Raw genomic sequence first — 23,672 nt, forward strand, 5'->3', positions numbered from 1 at the left:
CAGTTTCTCCCACCATACCCAAAAAAAGGGTTACAATACCCCTCCACCACGTCAGAAAATCACATGTGGCTAAGGCCCACAGCTAGTGATTCCTCCCATAGAATGAAGACATGTAACATGTTAAATCTTAATTAAATCAAATTCTCCTTTATGAAGCAGGAAACAGACCACAAATTATTAAAGCTATTATTTCTTAATTTTCTTCTTTTTTCTTACATAATATAATCAAAATTATTAATTTTAACAAATTATAGAACTTGACAGTAAACCAAGCAGTAAGTCATAAAGCAGACATCTAAAGGGAACACACTGACCTTGTGTCCGATGGGATCGAATAATACTCATGGAACTAATCCAGTCTGGTGATATCTTTGATACTAAGGAGTATAACACCTCAAGGCTGGTAGCATCCACCACAAGGATTTCAGGGTAATGTCCGTGGCATAAAAGTCTTCCTTCTCGCTGATTTCCAGCAGAGAATTGGTAAAACTATATTCATGTTAAAAGGAAAAAGGATTTTTAAAGGTCCCTTTTTAGCTCAGATACTTAAATTAATAGCATTCATCAAGCTTACTATGATATTTTCCTAAATGCTAAACTCTTCCAGTAACATTTTCATGTAAGTACAATATAGTTCATATTAAATGTATGTAGTACACACATACAAATACATCAATTTCTATTAATAATTTTAAACATATAACAAAACTTATTCTTTTCCTAGCCTTGTATCCTCTGTTTTGAACTGTTTGGGGGCAGAATTCATGATAATTCTTTCTTTTATTCCCATATACAGCATCTAAAACAGAATTTTTGAGTGAACTTGCAAAGCACCTGAATAACTCCAGCTTCACAAATCAAATCAAGAGTAGCTCAGGTGGGTCACAAAAACAAAACACAAATTCTAAATGAATGGTAAGAGGTGAGTACAGGCTTATAATTACTAAGTATAACTAAATAAATCTAAAGTAAAGGATAATTGACATGCTAATAATCAGAATTAGATTCCAATTTAGACGAAGTGTTATTTCAGATAAGTGTATAAGAAAACTGTATAAATACAGCATGCACTTTGTAGAAGAAAAAATAGCAGAAGAACCAATATAATCCTGATCCATGTTCCACTAATACCAATAACTACTAATACCAATAACTAGCAATAACTACTCAAGAGGCTAGATGGTTTTCCACCAACCACAGAGTAGAGGAAGAATATCTATCAAAACAAGACCAAAACATATCAAAGGACCTGTCTTCCCTCAGCCTCAAAAAAAAGGCGACTCTTTAATGGACTCAGTCTCCTAGAGGATTTTTAGAGGGTGAAGACATTTCTGGACTACTAAATGAATAACAGGAGCACAAGCAAGGCAAAGCACAGAGGCCAATGTTGTAACTACTCCACACTATGAAATCCTGGGTCCGGTCTGCCTCACACTCTTTAATCCTATTCTCAGAACTTGACCTTGTATATAAAGGAATACACTCTTATCTTAATTGTGGAGTACCTGTATGCAAAGGAATACAACTCTGACGTTGTACAAAAGAGTAAACATTGATCCTGGAACAAATCAACTAAATGTAAGGTAGCATCTCTAAAACAGGGGTAAGGTTATGGAGGTGTGGTGGCTAATCAAATGCAGATTACCACAATAGGCAGCTCTAGATCTCAGAAATTCAATCCAAAACACAACACAGCAAAGGAGATTCCCAGGGACTGCCAAGCAGTACAACAGAAAAATGCCACAGTAGAAAAAAAGAAAAGAGAAGAAAGAAAGAAAAATGCCACAGTAATTAGCCTTGAACTCCATAAGGGGAGGAGTAGCAAGGTGGAAAGGCAAGGTGCAGTGAGGCAATCTGTCAGTATTCATCCACCACCAGCAAGGAGAGATGTCACTACAGCCACCAGAGAGGGACTCCCTCCTGAGGGTGGGATATTTTATTAGAATTGCCTGGCTAAACAACTCCCACCTTTTGCTGTAAAGTCAAATTCAAACACTCGATCTTCTAATTCAACTTCCAGAACACTTTGATACTAGCAAAGAAAGTATCCTAAATGGAGAAGCAAGTTTTTCACACATTAAAAAAAAAAAGAGAGAGAATGTCCCACATGGTAATTTAATAAATCGGCAATGCCTTGTGAGTTCAGTTAAGTGTCAATGTCACCAAAGTTTATCATCTCTGAGGATATAAAAAAAGTACTCTCTTCTGAATTGCAAAGGAAACTGCTACCACACTAGTAAATTTTCCACAAAGCGTCTTCTATTTAGAGATGGCAGCCAATCTAAATATAGAAGGGCTAATATGGGATTTGAAAAATAGCAGGCACTGAAAATATGTTGAACAAAACATAATTTTCCATAATATGTAAGATGAAAGTTTTTAAAACATAAATCAAAACTGTACAACAGTCAAGATAATTGTTAAAATTAAACTAAATTATAAAATCAATGAATCTACATCATTTTATTCCCACTTTTCTGTCTACATACCTTATCGATTCCTCAAATGATAAAAATAAATATATGCCTTTTAAATAAAAAGCACATACCCTAAAAACATTGATGAAGCTATTTCTTAAATTTGCCAGGGCAATAAATAGCCATGGAAGACCCCATATCACACTGATCACCACCTCCCTACAAACATTTTCCTTTACTTTTAAATTTTGTTGGAGCACCTTCGGGATTAATTTTGTTAGTTTGTTTTAAGGGAGGCAATGTGATGCAAGGGCAGGACACAGTGTCCAGAGTCAGACAAATCTGATGTGGAATCTTAGTGCCAGGAATGACTCACTGTTACGCGTGGGCAAGTCATTTTATATCTCTAGGCTTCAGCATCCTTTTACGTAAAATGATACATTCCAAATTTAATTTTTAAGGATGCAGAGAAGATTAAATGAAACCCAATAAGGAAACTCCTCTAAGTATTTCCTCAAGAAATGAGTTCTCTTCTCCTTCCTTTCCTTCCCCAATGAGAAAATGATTGATCATATTTCCTATATACCTCATAATATTCCCAACACTCAATATAGTAAACAACAAGGAAACTGAAGCAGAGAGATATTACAATTATGAAAAAGAATACCAGGAATGCATGTCAGAAGTTACAAGTTCCTGTATAATACTCTACACATTGAGCCAGGTATACGAAATAGTCATTTCTTTTGACAGAGTTGGAAAGTATTTAAAATGAGCTCAAAGGCCAAACCAGCACATATACTAAAATTGGAATGATACTGAGAAGATTAGCATAGCCCCTACACAAAGATGACATGTGAAATCCTGAAGCACTCCATATGTTTTGCTCCAGGCTTGGGATTCAAGCAGTGGGAGGACTGCTTCTCAGCAAGGTGGGTGTAAGAGGGAAAATTCACTGGAATTCAGTATCAGGCAGTCAGTGTTTCTTGGAGACTCAGAAATATAGTTTCATTGAACAAGGAACAAGAAAGTACATTGGAGCCAAATCGACAGTGGCCCTGGCCATGATGCTGGTTCACCGCAGACGGGAGGGATAACAGAGAAACACAACAGACAAATTTGACATGGAAAAAACTTTAGATCAGAAACGCAGCCTGAACTTAGCGGATCCACAAGCTGCAAAACAAAGTGGTGTCTGAAAAGTGTTCTGCATTTTTCAACTGGCAAGTGGAGAGCTGAGGAGGGAGCCATCTTGAGGCGGCCACTGTGCAGCTGTTGCTGCAGGAGCAACACTGCATCACATCAAGCATTGCCATGTTGCCCCTGCAAGCACCTCACAGGAGGCCTGGGGTGTACCTGGAATATGAGTGAAACAAGCACACACCAGATTGTACCTATGGGGATTCAAGCCAGAAAGACAGGGGAGTGCAACTCACTTTCCCTTTGAGTCTGGTGGCTCCCATGACCTGCTGAAGAGTCAGGAGGTCAGAACAGAGGGGTGAATTTGTGAGCAAGTAGAATTCTTGGGAGGCTCTTGAGTTCCAGAATCCCTACAGACATTGGCATCAGCCTGGCCCTGGGGTATGTTGATTTAATCTCTCCAGAGCTAGGCTCCCTCACCACTCCAGCCAAAAATTTAAAAAAAAAAAAAAAAAGTTAAGCCTGATAGATCTAAGTCCTAGCTGTTTTAACTTCTCTCTTAGAACTCTGCAGCAGCCCACCCTGGGAACACATCTGTCTAAACTGTCGAGACAAAACTCCAACCAACAGGACTTCCCATTCTGTCCTACCTTATACTGGTGAGAAGAGAAGCTGAGAGCCATTTCAACCAGCTTCAGTTTTAGGCCACTCAAGCTAGCAGCTCAGAGAACAACACAAAAAGAGGAAGAGGAAGGGATTAACAACCCTCAGCCCTTGCGTTCCCTCTCTCTGTACATAGCCCAAGAAGAAATGGAAAGGACGGAAAGGCATAAGCAGGGACCGTCCACCCTTATTAACTGTTTTGACTACCATGGGGCAATGGACAAAGTTCTTTCCTTAAGAATCTTTTATCCAAGCTGGGATTGTGGCTCAGTGGTACAGTGCTTGCCTAGCATGTGTGAGGCACTCACTGGGTTCGATCCTCAGCACCACATAAAAAATAAATAAATAAATAAAGATACCGTGCCCACCTACAACTAAAAAAAATTTTTTTAAAAATAATAATAATCTTTTATCCTTTTTTTTTCCTCTTTTTCTTTTTGTGTTCTTGCTGTGTTGATTTGTTTGTAGGTATATACATATTTATTTCTTTTCCTTTCTCAGTTTTAGTATTTTTTGTGTTTTGTTTTTTACAATAGCTATTTTTCCTTGTCTTTTAAGGATTAGGGCTTTTGGTTTATTTATTTTGACTCTGTTTCATTTTTGTTTGGTTTTTTTGTTTCTCTTGTTTTTTGTTTCTCCACTATTCTGCTAACACCCGAGTTCTCTCATTTCCTATTTCTCTCTCCTTTACTTTGGTTTTTCTATTATCCCTCCTCCTTCTCTATAACCAAATACATCTCTTTTGCATTATCTCTGTTCATATTTTGAACACTCTAAACTCTCTTCTACCTTCCTATCACATTTTCTTTTCTCTTAATAAACTTCATTTTATCATCTGTTAGAACTATTAGGTCTATGTTACTCCACCCCACCCACTCATGTTGTTGCAGTTATTAGTGCTGTGGATGACACAGTTGACATCTGCTGTGCATTTAACTACCAGATTTGGTTCGTGGCTATTTATTGTTTTTTGCTAACAATTGGTAAACCCTCCATTCCTATTTTCATGGTAATCACTGTTGGGAACCCGGTATTTATTTTAATGCTGTATATTGTTTGCCTTGATTGCTGCTGTTGTTTCTTTCTCCTTTTTCTGTGCAGTGCTGGCAATCTGCAGGGATACTACAAGTTCACAGGGTAAAGACTCTGCTGCTAAACTAAACCCAGCCAAAAGACTGTGCACCTTACAAATTTGCCTCACTCAAATGTCAATTGTACTTTAATAGAAAGAACAGAAGAAACATAACCCCAAACTAATGATAAGGCCCCAAATAGGAACAGCCAGCAAAGGAAGGTGTCAGGTTCTACTCCTGGACATTCATTCCTACAACAAAAACAGAATTAAAACAAAGGTGGTGGACATCACATCTGCAGTGGGGTCTTAATCTACATAACTCTAGAACACTTTGGCAAGAGGAGGCTAGGCCCTAGAAAGATCCACACATAAGAGTGAAAGACTAATCTATCCCAATACAAGTATAAAACCCAACACAGGAAAACAAGAAAAAGCAAGGTAATATGATGCCACCTAAAGTTCATAATTCAACAGCAACTAACTCCAAAGACATTGAAGTGAATGAAATATCAGATAAAGAATTCAAAAGCATGTTTATAAAAATGATCAAAGAATTCATAATTTCTCATTCAGCTGGTTTGTTGATGGAGTATAGAAATGCAACTGATTTATAGGTGTCAATTTTTTATCTTGCTACTTTGCTGAATTAACTTATAAGTTCTAGAAGTTTTCTAGTGGAGTTTTTTGGGTCTTCTAAATACAGAATCATGTCATTGGCAAACAGAGAAAGTTTGAGCTCTTCTTTTTCTATTCACATTCCCTTAATGTCTTTCTTTTGCCTAATGCTCTGGGAAAAGTTTCACGAACTATGCTGAATAGAAGTGGTGAAAGTGTAGATCTCAAAAAGCAAAATCAATAATCAATAAATGGCATGGTATCAAACTAAAAGCTTCTTCACAGCAAAGGAAACAAGAGCATGAAGAGAGAACCTACAGAATGGGAGAAAATCGTTGTCACCTGCACCTCAGATAGGACATTAATTCCCAGGATATATAAAGAAGTAAAAAAAAAAAACTTAACTTAAAAAAAAAAAAACTCAATCAATAAAAGCAAAAGAAGTGAACAGATACTTCTCAGAATAAGAAATACAAATGGTTGACAAATATATGAAGAAAAGTTCAACACCTCTAGCAATTAAAGAAATGCAAATTAAAACTACACTGAGATTTCATCCCACTCCAGTCGGAATGGCAATTATCAAAAATACAAGTAACAACAAAATGTTGGTGAGGTTAGGGAGAAAAGGTACACTCATACATTGCTGGTGGGTCTGCAAATTTTTGGTGCAACCACTCTGGAAAGCAATATGGAGATTCCTCAAAATGCTAGGAATGGAAAAACAATTTGATCCAGCTATCCACCCCTTAGTATATATCCAAAGGATTTAAAATCAGCATTCTACTGCAAATTGGTGCGGCCAATTTGGAAAGCAGTATGGAGATTTCTTGGAAAGCTGGGAATGGAACCACCATTTGACCCAGCTATTCCCGTTCTCGGTCTATTCCCTAAAGACCTAAAAAGAGCATACTACAGGGACACTGCTACATCGATGTTCATAGCAGCACAATTCACAATAGCAAGACTGTGGAACCAACCTAGATGCCCTTCAATAGATGAATGGATAAAAAAAAATGTGGCATTTATACACAATGGAGTAGTACTCTGCATTAAAAAATGACAAAATCATGGAATTTGCAGGGAAATGGATGGCATTAGAGCAGATTATGCTAAGTGAAGCCAGCCAATCCCTAAAAAACAAATGCCAAATGTCTTCTTTGATATAAGGAGAGTAACTAAGAACAGAGTAGGGTGGAAGAGCATGAGAAGAAGACTAACATTAAACAGGGACGAGAGGTGGGAGGGAAAGGGAGAGAGAAGGGAAATTGCATGGAAATAGAAGGAGACCCTCATGGTTATACAAAATTATATACAAGAGGAAGTGAGGGGAAAGGGAAAAAAAATGGGGGGAGAAATGAATTACAGTAGATGGGGTAGAGAGAGAAGATTGGGGGGAGGGGAGGGGAGGGGGGATAGTAGAGGATAGGAAAGGCAGAAGAATACAACAGACACTAGTATGACAATATGTAAATCAGTGGATGTGTAACTGATGTGATTCTGCAATCTGTATACGGGGTAAAAATGGGAGTTCATAACCCACTTGAATCAAAGTATGAAATATGATATGTCAAGAACTATGTAATGTTTTGAACAACCAACAAAAAAATTTAAAAAAATAAAATAAAATAAAATCAGCATTCTACAGTGTCGCAACCACATCAATGTTTATAGCAGCTCAATTCATAATAGCTAAGCTATGGAGTCAACCTAGGTGCCCTTCAACAAATGAATGGATAAAGAAAATTTGATATATATACACAAAGGAATATTACTCAGCCATAAAGAAGAATGACTTTATGACATTTGCCAGTAAATGGCTGGATCTGGAGACTATCAAGCTAAGCGAAATAAGCCAGTCCCAAGAAGCCAAAGGTCAAATGTTTCCATTGATATGTGGAAGCTAACTCACAAGAAAGGGGAAAGAGGACTAGATATTCAGTAGATTAAACAAAATGGAAAGAAAGGAAGGGAAAGGGTATAGGAAAAGAAAAGAAAAGAATTAATTCAGAATAATTTTCCTATTTACATACATAAAATATACCATAGTAAATCCCACCATTGTGCACATCCAAAAGAATGGGGTCCTAATTAGAATAAAATATATTCCATGCTTGTAAAGTTCATCAAAATGAATTCTACTGTCACATATAAATAAAAAGAACCAATAAAAAATGATTAAAGAATTCCAAGAGAACACAGGAAAAAAAAACAACTGAAAAGTGAGAAATTAAATGATAGAGATGTTTTTTTTCTTGGTATCAGGGATTGAACCGAGGGGAACTTAACCACTAAGTTACATATCCAGCCCTTTTTATTTCTTATTTTGTGACAGGGTCTCATTAAGTTGCTTAGGGTCTCGATAAGTTCCTAAAGCGGCTTTGAATTCATAATCCTCTTATGTCACGACTCCAAAGTCACTGGGATTATAGGTATACACCATCACACCCAGCAATGAAGACAGAGATATTGAAAAAGAACTAAATAGAAATCTTGGGGAAAAAAACAATAATCTTTTTTTTTTTTAATGTTAAGTTAAAAGACTCTCTAATAGAGTTGACCAAACTGAAGACAGAATTTCAGAGCTGGCAGATGAAGTGGCCAGGCTTGAACATTCACATAGTATTAAAGCAAAGAAAATAAGTAAACCTGGCTGGGCACAGTGCACACCTGTAATCTCAGCAGCCCAGGAGGCTGAGGCAGGAGGATCCCTGGTACCTCAAAAATAAGTAAACAAACAAACAAACAAACAAACATGATCAGAATATACAAGAACTCTGAAACATTAAGACACCAAATTTAAGAATCATTGGAATTAAAGAGGATTCTAAGATTCAGGTTAATGGCAATGGATAATCTCTTCATGAAAATAATAACAGAAAATTTTCCAAACCTTCAGAATGAGAAAGACATCTAGATTCAGGAGGCATTCAGAACCCCAAATAGATGAGATGAAAAAAGAAGCTCTCTCTGACACATTATAATTAAAATTCCTAACATACAGAACTAGGATACAACTTTAAAGTCTCAAGAGATAAACATCAGGTCACATTTAGAGGCAAAGTAATTGGAATTAAGTCTGATTTCTCAACACAAACTGTTAACATCCACAAGGACTTGGAATGGTGTTTTCCAAGACCTGAAAAAAAAAAATAACTATCAGCCAAGATTGCTACATCTAACAAAGCTATCCTTTGGAATTGATAAGAAAATAAAAACCTTTCTAAATAAGTAGAAACTAAAAGAATTCAAGACTTTTAAGCTGGCATTACAGAAAATACTTAAAGAACTATTTCACACAGAACAAAATCAAAAACAAACCCCAGAACTCACAAATGGACAAATCTCACTTGAAGAATAGCTAATCAAACGAGAAATAGGACAAAATTAAACATCAGAAATAAATTAAAATGGCAGGAATTAATAAACCTCTCTCCATAATAACACTGAATGTAAATGGTCTCAACTCTCTGATTGTAAAACATATGCTGGCAGAATAGATAAAAAACAAGACTCGATGATATGTTGTTAGCAAGAGATTCACCTTAGAGGCAGAGACAGCCTCCTGAAAGTGAAATGATGGAGACTGGGATCCCATGCAAATGGAGCTCCCAAACAAGCAGGAGTAATGACTCATATCTGACAAAAGCACACTCCAAGCCAAAATTAATCAGAAAAGACAAAGAAGGTCACTTCATATGATGAAAAGAACAATCCAACAAGAAATTATAATGACAGTAAATATTTATGCCCCAAATATTGGTGCAACCAATCATTTAAGAGACACTACTCAAATTAAAGACTCAGTCTCTAGTACAATAATACTGTGAGATTTCAACACAACTTTCTCACCAATATGTACAGTTCATTCATACATAAACTCAGTAAAGGCTCTTCAGAAGCAAAAAAATAAAAATAAATGGATTTAATGAACATCTATAGACTATTTCATCTAACAACAGCTGAATACAATTTCTTCTCAGCTGCTCATGGAACTTCTCCCAAAAGACCATATTTTAAATCATAAAGCAACTCTAAGCAAATATGAGAAAATTGATGCAATTCCTTTCATCTTATCTGACAAAAATGGAATGATATTAGAAATCAACACCAAAATACCCTAAAGAAACTATGTGAACACATGGAGACTGAACTGTACTCTTTTGAATGATGAATGGGTGAGAGAAGAAATCAGGAGAATTCTTAAAATCAAGTGAGAATAGTGATACAAACTACCAAAACCTTTGGAGTACTATAAAGGCAGTTCTAAAAGAAAAGTTTATAGCTATGAGTGCCTACATAAATAAATGAGAAAGATCCCAAATAACCAATGATTCATATGAAGGCCCTTGAAAAACAAAAACAAACTAATTCAAAAACAATAGAAGGAAGAAAATAACAAGACCAAAGCCAAATCAACAGAGAATTTTAAAAAAATAGGACAAAAGATCAATGAAACAAAGAGTTATTTCTTTGAAAAGATAAAAAAGATTGATAAGCCCTTCGTCAAACTAACCAAAAGAAAAGAGTCAAATTAATAAAATAAGAGGTAAAAAAGGAGAAATCACCAGAGCCATCACAGAAATCCATAGGATCATTAGAGACAATTTTGAAAACTTATACTCCAATAAATTGCAAAACTTAAAAGAAATGAATACATTTCTAGATACCTATGACCTGTCTAAATTGAATCAAGAGGTCTGAGGAAACCTAAACAGACTCACAATGAGAAGGAAGCAGTGATAAAAGATGGATTTTCAGCTAATTCTCCCAGACCTTTAAAGAAGAACTAATGCCAATACTCCTCAAATTATTCTATGAACTAGAAAGGGATGGAATACCTACAAATTTATTTTATTAAACCAGTATCACCCATTCCAAAACCAGGTAAGAACACATCAAAGAAAGAAAACTAGACTGCTATCCCTGATGAAGTTAGATGCAAAAATCCCTAATAAAATATTAGCAAGTCATATTCAACAGCATATAAAGAAGACTGTACCTCATGACCAAGTTGGTTTTATCCCAGAGATGCAAGGATGTTTTGACATATGCAAATTTAAAAAATGTCAATTCATCACTTAAATAGAAGCAAGCACAAAAATCACAGTAATCTAAATGGATGCAAAGAAAGCCTTCAAACAAAATTCAGTACCCACTGAAAATAGTAAAGTAAGGATAGAAGAACCTCAGCTACATAAAGGCTATATAAAACAAACCCAACACCAACATTGTGGTGAGTGGGGGAAAAAAATGAAAGCATTTCCTATAAAATTCAGAACACAACAAGAATGCCCACTTTTACCACTTCTATTCAATATGGTACTAGAAATTCTAGCCAGAGAAACTAAGCAAGAAAAGGAAATAAAATGAATAAAAATAGGAAAGAAGATAAATTAATTCACATTAATTTATCAATGTGAATGAATGCACCTATAGTTAAAAGATCTAAGAAGCTCCACCAGAAGATTGCTATGGTTAATAAACAAATTCAGCAAAGTAACAAGTTACACAATCAACATACAAAAATCAATAGCTTTTATATGAATCTGCTTAGAAAGAAATCAGGAAAGCAAGTCCATTCACAAAGGCCTCAAAAAACAAAGCTCACAATAAATCTAATCAAGGAGTGAATGACCTCTACAATGAAAATTACTGGGATACTGAAAAAAGAAAGAAATTGAAGAAGACACAAGAAGATGTAAAGACACCCCCCATGTTCATGGATAGGCAAATTTTAATATTATAAAATGGCCATACTACCAAAAGCAACATAGAGATTCAAGGTAATCCCCATCAAAATACCAATGACATTCTTCACAGAACTAGGAAAATAACAGTCCTAAAATTCATTTTGGGATATGAATAAAAGACCCAGAATAACCAGAGCAATTTTAAGCCAATAAAACAATGCTGAAGGCATAACAATACCTGACTTCAAATTACACTGTACAGCTATATTAATAAAAACTGTATAGCACTGGCATAAAAACAGGCTACCAATGGTACAGAGTAGAAGACACAGAGACAAACCCACACTGAGACAATGATCCAACCCTTGTTAAAGGTGCCATAATCATACACTGGAGAAAAGACAGCTTTCTTAAGAAATGGTGCTAGGGAAATTGGTTATCCATATATAGAAAAATAACACTAGATCTTTATCTGATACCCTGCACAAAAGTCAACTCAAAATAGATCAAAATTCAACACTGTAAACAATTAAGAAAATGTAAATCAAAACTACACAGATTTCATCTCACTCCAGTGAGATGACAGCCATCAAGAATATAAACAATAATAAATGCTTGTAAGGATGCGAAGAAAAAGAAACACTTTTACACAATTGGCAGGATTGTAAATAAATACAAACACTATTGAAATCAGCATGGAGGTTCCTCAAAAAAGTAGGAATGGAACCACCATATGAGCCAGCTAGCTATACCACTCCTCAGTATTTATCCTGAAGAATTACAGTCATCACACTTTAGCATTATATGCATACCCATGTTCATAGCAGCACAATTTGCCATAGCCCAACTATGAAACCAGCCTAGATATCTGTCAATGGATGAATGCTTAAAGAAAATGTGGTATATATAAAAATGGAGTTTTATTAAGCCATAAAGAAAAATGAAATTATGTCATTTTCAGGAAAATACATGGAACTTGAGAATATCATGTTAAGCAAACAAGCCACAGTATCAGAAAATCAAAGGTTGTATGTTTTCTCTCATATGTGTAAGCTAGAGAGGAAAATGGAAAATAAAGGTCAAGGGTGGGGAAATCTCATGAAAACTGAAAGGTATCAGAAAAGCAGAAGAAATGAACCAGGAAGAGGGAGTAAGAGAGGTAAAGAGGATATTGGCTAAATTACATGCTTATATTGTGTGCATGTACAAATACGTAACAATGAATTTCACCATTGTGTACCAATAAAAAAAATATGGAAAAAATAAAAATGATATTTTGACTTCAAAAAAGGAGACATGACCCAAAAAGGGGATCAACTTACCTTAATCACAAATGGAACAGCTTTGGCAGGAATTAATTCCATTCTTTAAAATCTGGGGCACTTGCCCAAGTAGTAAAGACGTTCTGTTATAATTTGGATTCTAAGTGTCTCCCAAAGGTCAATAAAGGGTTGGTCCCCAGGGTGGTGCTACAGGTAGGTGGTGGATTCTTTAGCATGGAGGGCCCAGTAGGAGGTCTTTGGGTCATTTCAGGCATGCACTTGAAGAGTATTGTAGAGCCCCGGTCTCTTCCTCCCATTTGCTTCCTGGCCATGAGGTGAGCAGTTTTGCTCCACCACACACTCCCCGCCATTACCATCTGATATCCCCACCAAAGGCCCAAAAGCAATGAGCCTTCCTAATTACGGACTAGAACTTATAAAGCCATAATAAAAAATAAGCCTTTGATATAATAAATTGATTATCTCAAGTATTTGCTATAGTATCAGGAAGGCGACTAACACAAGATCTCATTTGGGTAACTAAGAATGCCTAAAACAAAAGTGGTCTAGGATAAAGTGGTTTAGGATAAGCAAATTACCATTACCACCCAACTCTAGCATCTTATGAGGAATACTTTTCTACAATTCTAGTCTTATTCCTTCCCAGCATTTTTCACACAAAAATACATGATCAATATTTCAAACATTATTAAATTACATATTTGTTGTAAATTGTACTGACTTAGTCACAGAAATATATACTAACCTGTATGCCAGTATGTGTGCAGGCTAATTTTGTAAACTCAATGCATCTGCCATCATTCACATCCCAGAGGCACATCTCTCTATAAAACAAAACAAATAGCTAACTTTAAATTTGATTTGCCAAAAGCACTGTTTCAATTTGTTATAGTGGTTTAAAATTAATTAGTGTTATTAGAAGTAATAACACTAATCTATTACAGATTATAGCTAATACTCATTATTGCTGTTGGCCAAAATTTCCAGTGCTCCCATTCACCATCGCAATCCCCCTTCCAACCTGTCCACCCCACCTCAGTCCACATCCTCTCTACAGTAGGAATGCACTTCCTGGTTCCCTATTAGTTGGCAGAGTCTTGGGAGCATTTCTGGCCAGAACTACTGCAAGGCCCTTCAGAACTGTTTTTCCTCTGCCTCTGCTGTAGATAATGGCTACGACATCAACCTAAAGTAAGGACAATGATGAAGCCAGGCACAGCCTTCACATGACAAGTAAGTGACAAAAACAAGACATGGACTTTTAATTTAAACTACTGAGCACTGCCATTTGTTAAATGCAGCTTGAAATGCAGCACTACAGAAAACAAGGCAAAGTTGAAGGCAACTGAATTCCAACCTTTGCAAATTAAATATAATATTCCAGTTTTGATACTGAATTAATTGCAAATTTATTAAGTGCACACACACTACACATACACACACACACACACACAAAATTTATATCACAAAATAAAGATGTAATGTTGAAAATTAGAAATGTCAATATGCTTTTTATTTTGAAGAAATAAGAGTTAAAGAAGAAAGTATTAATAAAATGCAATGATCCTGATATTACCAGGATATCCTTACAGTATAATTTTCTTACATCTCACCTGACATAATTTTTCAAAGAACACTCAATTTATAACAAGCATTCTACTGTAAATTATCCTTTCATTGACCAAAGGTTCTACATTGTTGTCTGACATTTTCTCTTCTTGTTCCAAAAAATTACACAAGGTTCTCTTCTAATCCATAAACTATGGGGAAAGAGGGAGAATAATGTCTAATTTTCTTCAAATTCCCTAACCTGCTTCAATAGTACATGGGATCAATATACAATTTTCAAAGTACCAAAAATATTTCTTAAATTCCTCAAACTCTGAGCCCTAATGCTATTATTATTTAATGACCTACTTCTCCAAAAGCAAGTTATGTTCTAAGACTTAGGAACACACAGTTAATGTATATATAACTTCATAAACATTATAAACTTCATAAACTTTATCATAGCTATATATAACTTCATAAGTTTTATCATAGCTTCATCTCCCAAATATATTCCAGTCTAGCATCATTGAGGATTTTTTTAAAATTCTTGAAGTTGTCTATTGACTCAATAACAATGCCATGGAGATCATACTTTAACTTTTATAGTATTCTGAGTTTCTCAAAATCAAGGCAAAGAAAGAATCATAAATTACAATGGAAGTATTCCAAAATAATTAATAGTATAAAATTCACATCCTTAAAACCATCATTCAAATATCTTCCTTTATGTTTAAACAATGGAAGAAGATAACTCCAAAAGAAACAAACAACAAACAAATAAGCAAACAAAATAATTCCCTATTTACTAACACACAATACTAGTTCTAAAGACATAAGTAAAAAATATAAATATCACATAGCAACCCATAAATTGTACAATTCTTTTGTGCAAATTAAAAAACAAGTTTTTAAAAATATGTAAAATTTTAGAAAAAAGAGAAAGCTGACCAAAACCAAAAAACAGAATACTTACCCACTTGCAGATGCACTCACAATATACTGTTTGTCACTAAAAGCACAAGCTTTAGACAAACAAGTGATTGCTGCTGTGTGACCAAATAACAGTGCTCGAGGATTAACCTAGAAATGCAAAAATTTGCTGGTGTAAATATCACATTTAAAAAAAAAACAACCTTTTGATTAGCAATCATGTTAAATATTTGATATACACATACAGATACAGATTTGAAAAAATTTGCTCAAAACACTAAAAACTAGGAGTAAACAGTGAACTCTAATCCATATAATGCTCACAATCATCCTTTCACAGTAGTTCTGAAGTCAAAGTTGGAATGACAAGAGGCTATACTACTACGTGATCAGATGAAGAAAGACAGCGAAGATTCAAACTAAGGCAGAATGCTGGGAAAGGAGGTTAAGAATCTAAATTAATATATAAAACAGGATAATCTGGCCTCACTTATTTTTAAATATCACTGATCTGAAAAAGCTTTAAGAGTCTCTGGATTCATAACCCCCAACACAGAAGGCAGGTACCCTTCTAAAAGCTACTAGTAATATTAACTGTCAGGAAGAAGAACCTTGATGAAGCACTGGTGTAGAGACAGTGTCTAGTGGAAAGGCTGGCTTAATATTACTATTCTAAAACAGTCGGGCAATCAGCTCCCAAATTTATAATAAAAGTATTATAAAATCACTAATAGTATAAAATTCACATCTTAAAACCATAATTCAAATATCTTCCGATAAGTTTAGACAATGGAAGAAAATATTCCAAAAGAAAAAACTCCCTGATTACTATGTATTCTGCTATTAGTTATAAATACATTAGAAAAAAAGAAAATATAACATCACATGATAACCCATAAATATGTACAATTTTTATGTGTCATATAAAATTGACATAAATTTGTACCAAATGTCATAAGTTGTTCAGGTTACCTCAGAATGTATTTTTATTAAATATTTATTACATGCAAATAATATTTACAACATACATTGGATACAAAGAATAAACTGAATAGCAACATCCAACACACAGTTTAAGAAACAGAATATGACCAATATCTTTAAATTCCCTCCATTTAAATATCCTCCATAGTATCCATTTTGTAATTGTCTATCAATGGGGGCAATAAAAAGGATTTAAAAAGGCATACATGCTATAAAGGAAAAAGTAAAACTACCTTTATTCATAGACAACATAATCAGATATAAAGAAAATCCTTCTAAAAATATAGCATGGTCATAATACATAAGGTAAAAATACCAAAAAGCAACCATATTGCTAAAAATTGAAAATAGATCATTGTACACTAAAACAAAAGCATATGGCTCTACTATCATCAGATAAAAACAAAAAGTTATATAAATGTAACTATAATCTGACCATACTTTCGTAAGTACAGTGTTAGCCAAAAAATAGAAAACATCGATATAATATTTTCATAAATCAATGTGTCTTTAAAGAACAAAAATTCATTTATTAAACAAAAGTTTTCTGGGGCATTAAAAAGAAAAGATTTTAAGAAACTATTCTGAATGACCACTAAATAGCAAAGAAAGGAAGAATAATCATGATAAGGAGATAACCACCCCAAAATACATCTGTGCCTAATATCAGTGCTAGATCGCAACTACTTTGGTCAAATATCCAGACACTTCCAGGAGCTGAGTGCAGTAGCCTGCACCTTGAGTCCAGATATTGGGGAGGCTGAGACAAGAGGATCACTTGAGCCCAGGAGTTCAGGACCAGCCTGGGCCATATAGTGAAACCTTGTCTCCAGTAAACAAAACAATATAAAATAAAAAACAAAAATTCCAGAGGAAATAAGCATTATTAGAGAAAAAAATATGTTAGATTATTACATTTGTACCTTTTATTTATATCCTAGCATGTTCTACAAAAATTTGTTACATCATAGTTATTAATGAAATATTTCACACTTAATCAGACCAAAGAAATACCATAAAATAATGTTTGACCAATCCATAAAGATTATTCATTCATCCTCAATGACGACACAGTTCAGAAGCAAAAGTTATCAAGTTATCACTGGCAAGGCAAGAATAAAAAGATGGGATATGCCATGCCAAATCTTAAACATAAATTATAACACTGATATTCCAGTCAGAGGTTTTGAGGCTACTCAGCCAACATTCTGCACTTCTCTTTTTTTAAATTCCCTTTAGCTTTTTTTCCCTACTACCTGAGATGCTATGATTATCATTCATTAATCATTAATCAATCCTTCGTATTGATTAATGACAACAGCTTAATTCACATTCCCTCACCCAAACCTTACCCCAACCTTGTGTTAAATAGGCAAGACCCTTTATAAAGTATACTTTTACCACACCTGGTGTATTGCTTGATATCCTCTCTCATGAGTCAAGAGCAGAAAATACAATGCAACCTCCCAAAACAATTAGGCCAAGCTTTCTAAGTGCAAGAAATGTGGTTTATAATATTATTTTTGTATCCAAGTGCCTAGAATTTTAAATGCCAATTATTGTTAAACTAATAAGTTTGGATTTAACTGATTACTTTCTGAATATTACTTGTCAATATTAATCCTCACATGTTCTGTATGCTCGCCAATGTGATCCAGTCATGTTTCCCCAAATTCCTCCTTCCTGGCCTCTCCAAACACAAGAACAATCAACGGTCAGCAAAATTCCCTATAGTGTCAACGGCACTTCTGAATATAGCTTTCAAACTCCTTGTTCTAATCAAAACCTGGAATTCCCCCGAGGACAGCCTCCACTGAAACCCTCTCAACTGGTGGTGATTTTTTCCTCTATCACGTGTACTACAATGCCTGAAAGAAGATTGTCTTCTTTGCCCCTCATTCTAAGCTCCAGAACTTCTGGTTTTTCCTCCTCCAACCCTTAGCACTTTTGTATGAATGCAGGTAGGTTGGTTGCTCTTTATGTAGAAACGCAAAAGATTTCTTATACTAATCAGCACCTACCGTATTATATTCATTGCAAATAACAGTTACTCACCCTCATCTCTTGAAGCCTCTAACACTTGGCTCACCATTTCACTCTCCATTGCTTCTGGTATCTTACTTCTAGGTGTTTTACTATCAGAAAAGGTTTGTAGTAGTACTCAGGCCTCACTTCTAACCTCCTTACCTCCAATGATCTTGGTAATACCCACTGTACTGCCTTCAAGTTCCCTGATCATTAATAAATGAACTACTCTAGAATTTTATTTGGCACCTCTCCTTCTAATCACTACCTCCTGCCATTTTAATTCCCTCCATTTCAAGTCCCAACAATTCTTCAGTCCCCCTAAAACCTCAATTCCATCTCATTCTACCACAACTGCACTATCCATTATCCTTCAACCCCACTACCCAACTTAAAAGTCCACGGTACATCATAATTACTACCCTGCATAAAACAATCAAGCCGTAAGTGCAATCTCTCCCCTGTTAAGCTTGCTAGGAAAACTTTATCCTAGTTAAACCTGGCTCTCTCTTTGGCTGGGACTTATACCCAAGAAACTGAAGGTGGGTGGAAACACTACACCACCATCTGTTTTCATATGCAATTGATGACATCTAATTTTTCAGAATTCTTGAGTGCTATCCAGCAGTCCTGCCTAATTTCTCTAGTCTATTCATACTCCCAAACCTCCCAGGTAAGCAACTTATCTCTCCTTAAACCTCCAGCGGGAACTCCCCTGTCCTCACTGTCAACTGAGGACCTTGTTTATTTTTCTGAAAAAAAAAAAAATTGTAGAAGCATGAAGAAATTTCCGCATTTCTACATAAAGAGCAACCAACCTACCTGCATTCATACACTTAAGGTTCCCTATCACTGTGAATGGTTTCTTGCTCTTATCAACCTGAGTGCTGTGCACTTCATTTCAACTGTCACCTCTCTCATAAAAATCATCAATCATCAATATCAAATTCAATCGCATTTCTATACCTTATCAATGAACAACAGAAAATAAAATGATTCTATTTGTAACAGATTAGAAACTAAATTCTGAGAAATAAATGTCATTAAAGAAGTATAAAATTTATACTCTGAAAACTACAAAATAATGTCGGAAAAAATTAATATCTAAATAAATGGAAAGGTACCCTATGTTCACACATCATAAAACTTAATATGGCAATATTCCCTACACTGATACATAAATTCAATATATTCCCTATCAAAAACCCAAATGATTTCTTTATAGATATTGACAAGTTGATCCTAAAATCTGTATGAAAATTCAAGTGACCCTTATATAGCCAAAACAATCGTAAAAAATAAGAGCAATATTGAAGAATTCATATATTTCAATTTCAAAATTTAATATAAAGCAATAATAATCAAGACAGTATTACATGGTATAGGAACAGACATAGAAAACAAAGGAATAGAATTGAGACTCAGATAAAGATCCATGCATCTATACTCAACTTATTTTTCACAAGAGTACCAACACCATTCAATGAGAGAATAATCTCCTTAACAAAAACAAAATAAAAGGAAACTAGATAATTTAGACTTCATCAATATTAAAATACTTTGTGCTTTAAAAAACAACATCAAGGGGCTGGAGTCGTGGTTCAGTGGTACAGCGCTTGCCTGACATATTTGAGGCCCTGAGTTTGATCCTTAGCACCCTATAAATAAATAAAAGATCCACTCACAACTAAAAAATATTTTTAAAAAAGAAAAGAAAGAAATAACATCCAGAAAGTGAAAAATAATGCACAAAATGGGAAAAGATATTTGCAAGTTAAATATCTGTTAATGGATCTGTACCGAGAACATATAGAGAATTCCTACAGTTCAGTGCTGGGGACATATCTCAGTGGTAGAGTGCTTGCCTACCATGCATGAAGTCCTGTGTTCAATCCCTAGCAACACTGAAAACAGAAGAAAAAGAAAAAGAAATTCTATAAACCAATAATCAAAAAATAACCAATATTAAAACATAAGCAAAGAAAAAGCCTTAATTTTTTTTTCTAAATGGGCAAAGGAATAACAATAAATACATAGTGATTTTAGAAATCCCTATGTGATTTTTATAAAAAAGTTATGCCATCTTCAAAACATTTACTTTAGAAGGTATGTTTCGAACTGTTTTTTGTCTGTCTGTTGTTTTCTACAGTGCTGAGGACTGAACCCGGAACCTTACATATGCAAGGCAAGTGCTCTATCACTAAGCCACATCCCCTTATACTGTTTGTCAATACATGCAGAAATCTCTTTCTTTATGTATTATAATCTTTTTAAATATCCTAAATATAATAAATATTAAGTGACTTATAGTAGACATTATATTCAAAAATTGCTAAAAACCAGCAGACATCAATTATAATAATGTAAACAGATAATCTGCATACAAGTAATTTAACCATAACATATTTTGCAGAAAAGTATTACGAATTCAAGTATAATTCCAGTACTGTGTAATTTTCTAATAAGTAGCTTCTTGAATTTAGGATGTACAACAGACAATTCAGTACTCACTTCTAATTCTACTGAAAGATCCCAGAGACATATTTGACCATCATGGCATCCAGTTACAATTGTGGCCCCATCATCTGTTAAAAGCACAGCGGAGACACAATGTGTTGGTGCTTTGCGTCCCCAAAGCACAATGGGTAGAACAAGGCTGTTTCCTGCCATTGTGTTTTCAAACCTGAAAATGTTATAAGAATAATATGATATTACAATATTAGCCTCTAAAACATGTTATATATCTTTATTACAAAGCCAAGTTGTACAGTTTGAAAATAAGCATATATTCCTGGTAGTATATTCTGACCACTTAAAAATGTGTTATTTCCAAACAAATATGACTAATTTATCACATCCTAGATTCTTTAATTAAAAAATTAGACACAAATCTTCACTGCAGGCATTCACGATTTTTAAAATTTGCTAGTGAAAAGTCAATGATTCAATACTCATATTTAGTACTATATAGATGATGCACTTTTGTGTGTGTGTGTGTATATATATATATATATATATATATATATATATATATTTCATTTTAAATCTCAAAATAGTCTTTCCAGGCTGGCAGGGTATAAAATGAGGCATAAACATATTCACCCTAAAACCCAGAAGCAGCAAGTCAAGGAGCCCAAGTGCAAATCCTGCCCTCTAACCCCAAATCATCTGCCTCCTCAAATAATTCAAATCAAATACAAAAACAGTGCTCAGCAAGTCCACACAGATTAATTATATCCCCACCGCCAGACCAGAATTATCAAGAATTTTAGAAATGCCAGGAATTCTTCCAAGCATTGTATATATATATATATATATATATATATATATAAATAAAAATGATTTCAATTATTCCTTCAAAAAATCATAAGATAAGTACTATGATCACTTCTTCTTCCACAGAGTCACTGAGGCAAAGTGTCATGAAGTGACAAGAGATGGAGTCCATGTCTCCAAAAAGTAGTAAATAGCAATGCCCAAGAACTCAGGACATTTTATAGTGTGCTAAACATTCAACAGAGTATGCTCAGTGAGAAACTCATTTGGACACATTTATTCCAAACCTGTTATGTCCAAAGGTCACAGACATCCTTCCATGTTAAGTCCTAAATCTTAGGAGAAAGAATTTCTTTTCAGACTCTTATCTCCATAATATGAGAGGATTTAGATTTGAGATAATTAACCAGCATATACTAGAATATACCTCTTAAAGAAGAGTACAAACAGAAAGAATTATTCCTTCATTAACAAAATTAAAATTTAATTGGTAAAACAACATTTAATTGTTATAAATTATGTGATTAAGGAAAAAATAATAGACAAGTTCAGAGAAGTTAGAAAGACTAGAATAGACAAAGAGGGCTCCACAGAAAAGTGGACTCTGACAGATCTTATTAGGAGTCACCTACAGTCTGACAGATGGTCAATCCAAAGAAAAGATCATGAAAAAGAAAATGAATCAAGTAAAAAAATATGAAGAACACTGGAATGCTTACCCAAAACCACCCATATTATATCCTTTTTTGCTATTGTTAAAAGCATAGCTTTCATCAATTTGGTTCCCACCTATCCCCCCCAAAAAACAACTCATCATTTTTGCTCAAGTACAAGGTACACATTTAAAGAAAACATTCAAAATACACCTGGCACAGTGGCACATGCCTGTTACCCCAGTGCCTCAGGAGGCTAAGCAGAAGGATCCCAAGTTTGAAACCAGCAACTTAGTGAGACTCTATATCAAAATTTTAAAAAATTAAAAGGGTTGGGGATGTAGCTCACAGGTAGAGCAACCCTGAGTTCAATCCCCAATACTGCCAAATAATAATAATAATTATTATTATTATTATTATTATTATTCAAAATAACCACTTCCTATTAAGAAAACGCTACTTGCCCTATTTGTGTCATGACAGTTTCATAAACTACCATCACACTAATAAGCATTTCCATATTCCTATTTGATATTAGAAAACAGAACTAAGCTATGAGCCAATTTTAATAAATTTGGAACAGCATGTTTTTTGGCTGTGAAGCATATCCAACAATGACTTTCTGGAAAAGAGAATCTGGAAGGAGCTCATTTTTCCATGGTGACAACCCTCAGCTTTCAATTACATCACCAAAGAAGGTTTCTCTCCTGTAAATAAACAAGCCCAAGGCATTGAACACCTCCTGGGGAGCACTGCAAAGAACACCATTTCTCCAGGCTCCTGAGGACTGGAAGGGAGGGCATTCTGCCTGGATGAAAGAGAAATCAAGGGATCCAGGACCAAGCTGCATATGGCACTAAATGTCTACAATATTTTTTTCTTAAACTTTAAAAACCTTATAACAAAATAAAATTGAAACTAGAAAATCCACAGAAGCAACAATGAAATAATGTGAAATAAAGGATAACAGAGTTTATGACGACAGCACAAATGCTTCTAAGAAGGATTAAACAAGACTACCAGTGAAGCAGCAGCCCCTTAAATCTAGGTCTAAGCAACTAATGTAACCCCAAAATGGGCAAATTAGACAGGATCTAATCATTGATTAGAGCATAGATATTTAAATTTGAATTTCTCTCAATAACCAATAAGCCAAGACATTCTAAATTGGCACCGTAAGAGAGTTTTTCCTAAAGGGAAAAAAGGTCAGTGAAAATGTGGAGCATGTAGTTTTTCAGATGTCAACATTCAACTATTCTATTTATTTGTTAATAATCCATTCTCAATGTTTCCAACATTATCATCTATTGTTTGAAGAAAACTGGATATATCCCAAAAAAGTTTTATATTAAATAAGTCACAGAACA

At 34.7% G+C, this 23,672-nt stretch overlaps 1 protein-coding gene and 1 non-coding gene across 5 annotated transcripts in view; one reads left to right on the top strand and one right to left on the bottom strand.

The window, feature by feature from the left end:
* Wdr7 (WD repeat domain 7) overlaps positions 1-23,672 on the bottom strand; it is a 334,029-nt gene that overhangs the window by 289,322 nt on the left and 21,035 nt on the right. For all 4 annotated transcript variants that reach the window (XM_015482357.2, XM_048806161.1, XM_048806162.1 and 1 more), the window contains exons 2-5: positions 20,888-21,059; positions 15,411-15,517; positions 13,632-13,710; positions 315-489 (exon numbers count right to left, since the gene is read on the bottom strand). In XM_015482357.2, the coding sequence (XP_015337843.1) occupies positions 315-489; positions 13,632-13,710; positions 15,411-15,517; positions 20,888-21,046 (520 nt within the window). In that variant the 5' untranslated portion in view covers positions 21,047-21,059. The remainder of the gene's footprint in view (positions 1-314; positions 490-13,631; positions 13,711-15,410; positions 15,518-20,887; positions 21,060-23,672) is intronic.
* LOC125617805 lies at positions 3,191-3,301 on the top strand. The gene has a single exon (XR_007348919.1). It is a non-coding gene; the product is annotated as a U6 spliceosomal RNA (small nuclear RNA).

Source organism: Marmota marmota, unplaced genomic scaffold (assembly GCF_001458135.2).
Source record: "Marmota marmota marmota unplaced genomic scaffold, marMar, whole genome shotgun sequence".
Lineage (NCBI taxonomy): Eukaryota > Metazoa > Chordata > Mammalia > Rodentia > Sciuridae > Marmota > Marmota marmota.